The 11069-nt window shown below is 41.0% G+C and overlaps 2 protein-coding genes across 2 annotated transcripts; both read left to right on the top strand.

The window, feature by feature from the left end:
- The first annotated feature begins 4777 nt into the window (after positions 1–4777).
- On the top strand, positions 4778–8833 carry LOC148321572 (gap junction beta-7 protein-like). The gene is made up of 3 exons (XM_088318834.1): positions 4778–4829; positions 6445–6889; positions 6980–8833. Exons 2-3 carry the CDS (start codon positions 6500–6502, stop codon positions 7430–7432), a joined length of 843 nt encoding a protein of 280 aa, XP_088174960.1. The 5' UTR covers positions 4778–4829; positions 6445–6499; the 3' UTR covers positions 7433–8833.
- On the top strand, positions 8096–10351 carry LOC148321571 (gap junction beta-4 protein-like). The gene is made up of 7 exons (XM_088318304.1): positions 8096–8101; positions 8406–8421; positions 8503–8562; positions 8877–8907; positions 9130–9152; positions 9283–9698; positions 9784–10351. Exons 1-7 carry the CDS (start codon positions 8096–8098, stop codon positions 10126–10128), a joined length of 897 nt encoding a protein of 298 aa, XP_088174430.1. The 3' UTR covers positions 10129–10351.
- Positions 10352–11069: the final 718 nt, after the last annotated feature.

The raw sequence follows: 11069 nt of genomic DNA, 5'->3' as shown, positions 1-11069 counted from the left end.
GCCCACATCTTGTTTCTGAAGTAGCCAGAAGCGGTTTTGAAGCCAAAAAGCAATTGTGATGCAGCTTGCAGGTTGCAGATTTCTAAAACACAATTCTTAATGTTGCAAAGACAAACGTGAATCACCTCAATGCTGACCACTGAATAATGAAATTTCTGGATTTCTGAAGCAACGTCACAACTTTTCTCCGCAACCTGCTCGATGCAGAGGATCGATATTGACTTTTCCGATATGGTTGATAAAGTGCTCCGTTTTGTGCAATATAGCCGATGGTAAGAGCATCCCAAGTCATTGATTGCATCTGTAGAATTGGACAATTATTATCTGGCTGAAAGACACTGGCCTGACACCACTTGAAACCATTTGCCGGGTGTCATCAAGCCATTTTTAGTATTGCTTCTTGAGTGTCCAGCAAGGTTATTTTAGGAAACGAAAGCCAACAAAACAACATTCCATTGGATGAGTGACAATTAAACAAGCTATAACTCAAAAAAATACAAACTACAGCATTGTTTTGATCTACCGCAGACGGAACAGGTGTTCCTTAAGTGCTTTCCACAAATTTGTTGAAGAAGACACACCACCGTGTGTCGGATCATTTTCCACAAGCTGTTGTGGAGCAGTTCAATCCGCTGCAAAAAAATGTAAAACGGGTTGGATTTTAACCCTTGTCGATTGGCGTCGCTGTCTAAAATAATCAACCGCAATCTGTTCAACACTTCAAAGATTTTGGCAAACAAGTCCCTGAGATTCATTTGAGCACCGCTCGGAGGCTTAGCTTCGATCCCTTGTTAGTCGCTCTACCAATGTTCTTTTCATGACACTTTAGTGCACATCCAGTGACTTGCTGAGTCATTTGGAGCAAGACACAATCACAAAATGGAGGCCTAAAAAGATAAAGTTTTTCTAAGTACTTCAAGGTTTAGCAAAAAGTGGAATGTCTCCATTTTCTAAATGTGTTCTGACTCGTTTCTAGCTAAAAAAAAAAAAAAAAAAAAAAAGACTCAAATTAAAGCAGCAATTTTTCCCTTTGTCAACTCACATCTGTGTTAAGAGTGAGGCTGAGCATTTCTAGGCGGACTGCTGTCGAAAAGCTGACTTTATTTGTCAAAGTATATTTATGTCACGTTCGCTGCCAAACAGTCACACATCCGTGGCGTCAACGCTTGTTGATATGTGTCACATTCTGATAGGTGGATATTTCAAGCTTCCCGTAACGCAGGCGATATAAAAAAAACAAATAGGTCGGTCATTCTGGCCGTTCACTTCACTGAACGTTCGCGCAAAGGATCACTTTCTGTGGCGTATTTCTGTGTAATGTTCATCATAAACTTCACCACAGAGCAAAAGTAGCCACACTCTTTTGGCATTGATATCTCGCAAAATTACTCAGACGATGTCCTTGCACTTACCATGGGCATCATGGTACTCTTCCGTGAAAGAAAGTCACGATTTTCGAGGCGGTCACTGCAATCAAAAGATTTCTGTCGGGGTGTGTCAGATGAGGATTTTGGCTGCCACCTCGGAAGTCTTATCTTAGAGGGGTGCCTTCTTCAAACTGCGTATTTAAGTTCCTTTCACAGATCAAATCAGCTGATCAAAGGCCACTTCAGAATCAGACAATTTGCCGTGAGCCAAGTTTGGCGTAGAGTTTCCTCATTGACGGACAATGGAGTTTCGGGGCGCCCCCTATTGGATTGGAGCTTCGATCACAAAGGTTCTGCCCCCCAGCACTGGACCGGACACCCATGCTTGACTCTTCGTTATCACATTCAAGGTTTTTTTCGGAACTGTGGTCCAGCAAGGAAGTTGGAAAGAACCAGAACACTATGTCATTTCATTTACATACCTATATTGGGTCAGTCTTGGTTCGAGGTGGAATCATTGTGTAAGACCCTCGGCAATTTGATTTAGCTTTTCAATCCTGTTCCTTGAGGGCCTGTGTCTTGCCTGTTTTCCATCTCTTCTTGCTGCGACACACCTGATTCTAATAATCAGATAATCAGCAAGGTCTGCAGAAGCTGATCCTGATCATTTGTATCAAGTGTGTTGCGGTACGGAAAACGGTCAGGACACCGGCCCTGGAGGAACAGGGTTGAAACCCCCTGCTTTATACTAAAACCTACGGAAGCTTTCCCATGGGCACGTACCGCAGAAACATAGACGTAAACGTGTCTGTATTTGGCGTGCACAAAAAGTAAATACATGTTTTCAACAAAAAGCAGGAGTCTGTTGAGGTTCAACTTGGCTTGGCTGAATGGAATATGTTCCAAATCGATTCACAAAATGTCCACCCTTGGAGAGTAACAAGCCACAAAGGCATTATCCATCACAGAGCTTCAATTAAAGTCCCATTAAACCTATTTAGAGGACAACCTAAGTTCATTATTACTTGGATTTTCGGGAGGGGGGGGTTTCTAACTCATCATGCTTTCTATTGAAACACTTTTCCAGATGAAATCTGCATTTCAGAGTATTTGGAACATAACCAGTATTGAAAACTCTTCCCCCTATGATGTAGCTATATAGCATCACCCAAAATGATACAACACCTCTCAGAATGATGCAATGCACTTTTTCACCCGCAATAATAAACATTCATATCTCCGTTTTTATATGCCACTTGTAGTCTTTCAGGTCACAATATGAGCTGGAGCTTATCCAGCCGACTTTTGGGCTGGAGGCCGGCGACACCCTGCACTAGTTTTCAGTCAATCACAAAGCAAATATACATTCAGACCTACGAACGTTTCAGTCTTCAATGAACTGATCCTCGTCGAAACTCATCCAAATGCAGAAACCTGGTCAATTCAGTCTCGCTTAAAAAAAAAGAGTGCTAGTGTAAGGTGCACATACATTACATTTACTTTCATCCAAAAATTCAATGAGCCATATATACATTGACCCAAACGACTACTCAATACAGACGAGTATACTGTGGAACAAAGACAGAGACGAGTGACCTTCTTGAGGGGGACACACAGTTATCATCAAAAGTGGCAGTCTAGACGCGGCTTTGTCACAACACAGCAGAAAGTTGCTAACTCCATGTCACCGGCTCTGATGAGGGTGACTGCAGCGGTGCCGATGTCCAGGATTGGGGTGACCGGTTTAATCGGAAGATTGAGTGATGGTGAGGACGACAGTAGAAAGAAATTAATTGCTGTCCACCTGCATGGTCACGCTATTGTGTGGGATCACAAACTAAAAACAATGGGAGGGGCGCAAAAATACAAATCACCTGGGATTAATTATGACACTTCCAACTATCAACTGGCATTTGAGTCATCTACAACTAGAGCAGCAGAATTGAAAAGAGTTTTTGTAGGACAGTCAGACAAGTTTCTTGGTTGGTTTATAGATTATATATTGATGGTGTCCAGCAGGGTTCAATCCCAAGTCTCCTTTGTATCTTCATTTTGAAGGGATCTTTGCATCTCTGCTTTTAATTCTCAACAGCTTGTTTTGTAATCAGGCAGGTGCCATTGTTTAACTGGTGCTGCCATCTTTTAATTCTTTCCCTGTATGTGGAGTGTGTGGATGAGGTTGTCAGCATTTATTTACTGTATTGTTTGTTCTGTAGGCAGCATGAAGAAGACTTATGACGGAGGCCAGCCTTGGTGTGTCATTTGCACTGATTATGCCTCCCAGTCAGGATTAAGACGGGAAACACGACAAGCTGTTCTGATCAAGGGCATTATGTTTAAGATTTATTCATAAGTGTGGCATAAAAAAACAAAACAAGGGAGGCTCTTAAATTTATTATTTCTTTTAAGTCACGGCAGAGTCCATTTTTCACCAAGTTTTGAAAATGAACTTAGATCCTGTGAAAAGATATTTTTTCTTTCTCACAGCATCGTGTGTTTTAAGAGCATCCTTTTTTTTTTTTTGGTCTGGATCTTTTCCTTCTTGCTGTGGAAAGCCTAATGGCCAAGAATGGAACATTAGCAGCCTCTAGAGGCCGTTACCTGGTATAACTTTCCGCAGCTGAATTTCTTCCTGACTTCTCAGTGTAAAAATCAATAAAACATTTTGCAGCAATTATGCTAAGTAACAACGTGGCAAATCTTGCTTTGTGACTGGCAAAGTAGTCACGCCTCCAATGCAATTTTAACCATCTTGTGTTCTTTCCCATCTTTGTTTTCTCAAATAGGTTCAAGAATGCCATCGTTGGTAAGTTGATCTCCCATTTACTTGCATGTATTTAAAAAGGTATTATGTAATTGTTTGTCACTTCCTTGTATTGGTGGGACTACTTTCGGTTGCAGTGGGTGTGACTGTAGCTCAAATGACAGGATAAACTGCGACCGGAAAACCCCCAAAACTATGCAACATCAAATATGAGTATGCATATGATGATGTTATCTGCACTGGATAGTTTGAACAAATTTCAGAGCAGTTCAACTACAACTTCTAATTTTAGTGTTTGTGACCAATTGGTATGCCTTTGAGTAAAGATTTGATGACTTCCCATGGCTAAACTGACCAACCTCTCAGTTTATAAAAATAAACTTTGAAGTATACTCTCGGCAGTGGCATTTAAAGTCATATGAATAATGTATGTTAAATGTACCACACGGCACGATCAAAAGTACCCATTCATTTGTGAAAGAGCAAAAGCCATTTAAATACAACCATGAACAAGTTACAAATACAAAGTAAATGTGAAAGACATATACGTACATGTACGTAATCCTTTCGAGTAAAGTCAATAAAATAAGTTTACTTGGACGTTGAAGCTCCACCCATGACATCATCAGACAGGTGGATAGCAGACGCCTGTCATTGTCAAGTCCAGCTCATTTGCCCAGTCTTCCCTGTCAAGTAAGGTAAGAGCCATGTTGACACTGCGGAAAAGAATTTACAATGTCTCATATATACATATATATATATATATATATATATATATATATATATATATATATATATAGATTAGGGCTGTCAAAATTAAAGCGTTAACTCAGGTAACTCAGTTAAATATTTTAACTCATTTTGATTTACTTCAAAAATTATTTGCATACTTTGCAAATATTGTGCCATATTAGTTGTACATCTTTTGCACGTCTCAGAAAAAAACACTGTGTTAAAGTTACCACCAGGCCTTGCAAATGTGGCGATTGTGGGCAGTTTTGAGAAATGCCTGTTAAGATGTCTCCATTTAGATCGTTTTCAAGAATCAAGCTATCAGAACAGTCTTCGAATTAAATATAGATCATATTTGATGATTTTGCATCGATTCCAAGATATTATTCAAGTCAATATCTGTTACAAGCTTCGCAAAAAAATAGTAGTTGAAAATTGTGATTAATCGCAATTAATCATGGAATTTTTTTGTGATAATTAGTTTAAAAAAGTAATCATATATATATATATATATATATATATATATATATATATATATATATAGTGTGAGTGTGTTATCTTTTTGGGTCATATTTACTTTTTACTATATTTACTTTCAGTTCAAGTGCATGCTCTAGTCATTCAGAGAAAGACGTGGAGCCACGCCTTGTGGCGTGCTGAATAGAAAAGTAACTTGCTCGACCAGTATGACAGGTCAGGTGTGTGCGCTCATTTTATGTAATAGAAGAGCAGGGCATTCTAAACAGTCTCCTCGGCTGGTTTGCTGAATACATTTATTTATTAACAATCAAAAGCCTTAACTTTGCAAAAGTCAGAAAACCAACACGATGTGCCTGAACATTATTTTTAAAAACATTTTTTTGAAAGTTAAAAAATAAATATATCACCCTTAAAAGACATGCTTTTCAATGGAGGCAGAAAAGCAAATGCAAACACGATGCAAATCCAGCGAGGTTCGACATGGCACTGGTTGGCTTTCTCACGCATGAATCCTTAGACATCAACATTGCGATAACTCGAGAAGCGAGAAACCATTGGGTCAGTGCCAAACTATCTTGTATCTTGGAAAGGTCAGAGAACAAGTACACTTGGCAATAAAATCCAGAAAATTTGAAAAGTTTGCAATAATCATTAGTGTGCAACACAAAACTACAGAAATATGGTAAATCATGAATGTCAATGAATTTAAAAAAAACAACTGCCCGATTGGTATTCTTGCATTCATGTGCAGAAGACTTAAAAAAAAAAATTAAATAAAAAAAAAGCATAAAAGTTCAAAATACTTTTTTTTGTCTTCCTCACTTAATTTTTTCTCACCATTGCAGCCCAGGGAACTCCTTTCGATTGCTGTTTCGTTGGCATTTCGAACATGTTTATGATTGACAGGCCAAGCTAAAACAGGTAGACGGGATAATTGAGCCATCTAGTTGAGATCAATTCAGGCCATCGTGACAAATTTGCCGCTATACTAAAGCCAGCGTACAAAGTAGAATACAGGAATTTTTTTTTTATGATTTATAAATGGTCTTTCGAGATTAGGGTTAATCCATACCCTGATGAATTTTTTTTTTCTCCATTTAGGGTTAACCGATCGAGACCATCATTCACCCGACGTCCTCTGACCAAAGCAGCAGCCATGAACTGGTCTGCATTGGAGGTCCTCGTGAGCGGCGTCAACAAATACTCCACAGCGTTCGGCCGCGTCTGGCTCTCCATGGTCTTCGTCTTCCGGTTGTTGGTGTTCGTGGTGGCGGCTCAGCGAGTGTGGGGCGACGAGAGCAAGGACTTTGTGTGTAACACGGCACAGCCGGGCTGCATCAACGTTTGCTACGACGCCGTCTTCCCCATCTCCCACATTCGCCTGTGGGCCCTGCAGCTCATCTTTGTCATGTGTCCCTCCCTGATGGTGACATGTCACGTCAAATATCGCGAGAATAGAGAGCTGAAGCACACCACCTCGCACAAGAGGGGTCATCTATACGACGACCCTGGGAAGAAAGAGGGAGGCCTATGGTGGACCTACTTGGTAAGGATGGGCGATGGTATGCTTTTATTTCATGGTTGATTCGAGTATGCAAACAGATGGCACAAAACGCGTCTCCCTATTTTCGATTAGGTCAGCTTGATTTTGAAGACGAGCTTTGACGCCGGCTTCCTCTACATCCTCCACTATATTTATCACGGCTTCGACCTTCCGCGGATGTCCAAGTGTTCTCTGGAGCCCTGCCCCAACACAGTCGACTGCTTCATTTCCCGACCTACTGAGAAAAAAATCTTCACACTCTTCATGGTGGTCTCCTCAGTGGTCTGCATTTTGATGTGCATCTGCGAAATCATATACTTCATCTCCAAGCGCATGCTGAAACACAGACGGGGGAGGTATCAGAACAGGAGTAAAGAAATCGCCGGCAATCTCGAACAGACATGGCCGATGGCATCCAGGTCAGATTTGAGGCCCAAGGCGCCGATCCGAGTGGATCCCACCGCCTCCAACTACAACCTCAATAACACACAAGCTGAGGAAGCAGACAAAGAACCTAAAAATGACGGCAAGGTGGAGAACATTTGAGGAGCCAAGAATCTCTCGGCTTTCCGACGACGGCAGCTGCTCCGAAGCGTAAAAATATTCATCGATTCACTGATGACTTGTAAATTCATTTAATGACTTTCTGCCTGAAGGCATCGTCTGTGCATGTAAGTACACAACAAGGAGAAGCATGAGACCTTGACCGTAGACATATTATGCAATGCACACTATATTTATCGAAAAGTAAGAAAAACTACAATCATCCATTCCTCATGGTCGAAGGAGTTAATTTTCATGACCTGCGCGGTGTGTGCCGAGACGGGTTAAACCGGATGTTGGTTTGCCAGTGGGAGTGGACTTGAATCATGGCCAATCAAAACAGCGCCTTCCATTTCCTTGAAATGCGGCGCACTGGAGTCGAAAGCACATCTGGAGATCTATCATCATCATGCTATTGTCCCTGAGCGGGATGTCTTAAAAATATATATACTCTAGTCAATGATTCCGAGAGTCAGATTCATGCGGATCACCTATTTATGAATGAAATACATCAGCGGTAGACAACTTATAAATGTGGTCTGAGTAGCCCGATATTATCAGTCCACCAAGACACGACTTCTACCATGTCAAGCCTTGCCGGGATCATAATGTCAGAATATTTCAGAAACTGTATCCCAAAACCGTGCTGCTCTTTCAACTTTGAACATGTCGGTAAGATAATACTTGTAAAATTTGCCAGTGGTCTCGCGCTATGTGGCGAAGTAAAATGCCGCACTATCAATGTCAATCTCAAATGAAAGCATACGAGAATAAGAATAAATAGAATAAGATGCGTTACGTCACGCGTCAAGTAAACGTGAAAGGCACTATTGTCTTTTTCATTCTTGTTTGGCTACGACTGTAATGTCTGTATTTTGTATTCTGCAGAGAAGCTCCAGAAAGTGAGATATTTAAACTTTTTTTTTTTCTTTTTCACAACTCCCGTCCTTTATGTTGACCATCCTTGTTCGTGCAGTACACGGGCCTAATGGGTAAAAAATCTTTCACTTGCAGCGTTTTCCCCATCGTCAAGTCACTCAAAGCACTTTAACTCTGTCTCTCGACGCAACCAGGAGCTCAGTATATTGCTCAAAAACACTTCTGCGTGGACACCGGGGCTCAGGAGATGGCCCGTATCTCTCGTGGTTTATTTTTCGCACCATCTAGAAAAAATAAATCGCTCTTTAGAGCATATAATGTTTATTCTTGTCTCTGTTATTATAATTTACTGGATAGTCGCCCTTCTTACTCCCAATTCTTGGACAGTGTGTATGTAAAAACATTTCTGTCCACATTCCGAGAGAATCTGTGTGACAAAAATAAACGTCATGGTAAAGATACATCTGTACATAATAAGTTTTTTTTTCAAACTTTATTCAATAAAGAAGGTAAAAAACTGTTTAATCCAGATTGTTTTTATGAATAAAAGATCATTTGTACTCTACAGCAGTGGTCCCCCACCACCGGGCCACGGCCCAGTACTGGTCCAGAGGCCACTTTGATGAAATATAACACTTAGTTTTTCTCTTTTGATGTCAGGGTAAAAATTCATGAAAAAAAAAAAAAATCAGGCGTCATATTTTCCGTAGTCATTAGCACACACCCCATAGCGCATGACAAAATAAAGGAATGTTGCCTTTAACGGAAAGGGATGGACAAAATTCCGTGCTCCGAAGCACAGACTTTCAAAAGTGAAACAGCAGCGGTACAGCAAACAACAAAGGTAAGGTCTCCATTTTCATTGTGACTGTTATGGAAATCATTTGAATTTACCCGGCTGTAAATTTTTAATTGTACATTATGTATGCAAATGTCACCAAGATCACCTGATCTGTTGACGTCCTCCCAACTAGCTTTCTTCAACTCTCCAGTACGAACAACCATCAATTGGTCTTCACTGGTGGTTCTTCTCAGCGGGGTCAACAAATACTCCACAGCTTTGGGCCGTTCCTGCCTCCATTTCGTCTTCATCTACCGGTTACTTGTGTTTGTGATAGCGGCACAACGAGTATGGGCCGACGAAAGCTCGGGCTTCGTGTGCAACAGCACCCAGCCCGGCTGCGCCAACGTTTGCTATGATGCCACCTTCCCCATCTCACACGTCCGCCTGTGGGCCCTGCAGCTCATCTTTGTCTCGTGTCCCTCCCTGATGGTGTCATGTGATGTGAATTATCGTAAGAAGAAAAGGCAGGGCGCCAACTCATATAAGAGGCGTCATCTATCCGCCAATCCTGGGAAGAAATGTGCAAATCTGTGGTGGACCTACTTGGTAAGGATGGGAGATGGAACCGTTTTATCTCCGTTTGCAAACCAGATGGATGGAATTGAGACATTGTCTCCTTTGTGTCATTTAGCTCAGCCTGATTCTCAAGGCAGTAATTGATGCGGCCTTCCTCCATCTTCTCTACAACATTTACAACAAATTCGACCTTCCCAGAGTGTCCGAGTGTTCTCTGGAGCCCTGCCCCAAAACGGTGCACTGCTACATTGAACGTCCTACTGAAAAAAAAATCTTCACCATAATTATGGTGGTCTCCACAGCACTCTGCATCTTCATTTGCATCTGCGAATTTATTTACTCAATCTACAAGCGTGTGCGGAGAATCCAAAGAATCCGAGTGGATCCCACAGCCTCCATTCATGAACTCCACAATATGGTGTATGAGTTCAAGTCTAATGGCAAGGTAGCGTGCACTTAACGGAAACATTCGCTAAAGAGGGGCTAGTAAATGTTATATTTCCTTAAGCATTCCAGGACTCTGAAGTTAAAAAGAATAAATAATTCAGAGAAAGTAAACGTATCTGAAGAAACCCAAAGCAAGCATGTGGAGAACACGCAAAGCCCAAGCAGAAAGGCGACGCTCCTAAAAATATGGACATTATACTGCCCCCTATTGTCTGACTCATCGTACAACTTTGATGAAATTAACCTGCACATTGTTTATATTTCATTAAGAATGTAGTATAATAAATTGCAGGTAATTGTATTCTGTACCGTTTTGTATTCTTTTGTGTGTGTGTGCCTTTTTGTATTCATAATTGTAGATGCTGCATGAGAGGAAAACAGTAGAATAGATTTGATGCTTGACAAGTCAAAGTGTGAAATGAGAAGATTATATAATCTCCAAAGTATGCAACAATCTGGAGATCTGGCAGAAAAAGAAAAAAAAAAATCTAGTTCCTGGTGAGAATTTCAAGCTTTGGTATTCATAAAATTCGATTTTTATATTCACAAGTATGATTCAGTTTGCTTTGGATAAAACTGAAGACTGACTTAGGCCGAATGAATGCAAACGATAAATATGTAGAGTATTGCAGACAAGATGGGTGGAGAGGATTGGCGTCGATCCGGTGATGCTAATTCTGTGGCCCGTTGACGTTAGCAACGCAAACACGATTGTGTTGCAACTTTTAATTGCATCAATTAATTTGAGTCTAAACGCCCCATAGATAATCAATCACGTTACTAAACACATCTCCATGAGAACCGTGTTAAGAACAGTCCACTTGGGCTAAAGAGCCGCGAAAACGTGTCGAGATTGTTGCTTATTGTTTATTTTGCTTGCAGTGGTGAAATACTTATATTTGGCAGCATCTCATCTGAGCCAGCTTGTCTTTTTCTTGTCTGCAATAGGGAGGT

The sequence above is a fragment of the Idiotropiscis lumnitzeri genome, chromosome 16 (genome assembly GCF_059441095.1).
Source record: "Idiotropiscis lumnitzeri isolate Australia: NSW breed Sydney's pygmy pipehorse chromosome 16, RoL_Ilum_1.0, whole genome shotgun sequence".
Lineage (NCBI taxonomy): Eukaryota > Metazoa > Chordata > Actinopteri > Syngnathiformes > Syngnathidae > Idiotropiscis > Idiotropiscis lumnitzeri.
The sequence above is the reverse complement of the archived record's forward strand: the minus strand, read 5'-3'. Positions and strand labels throughout refer to the sequence as shown.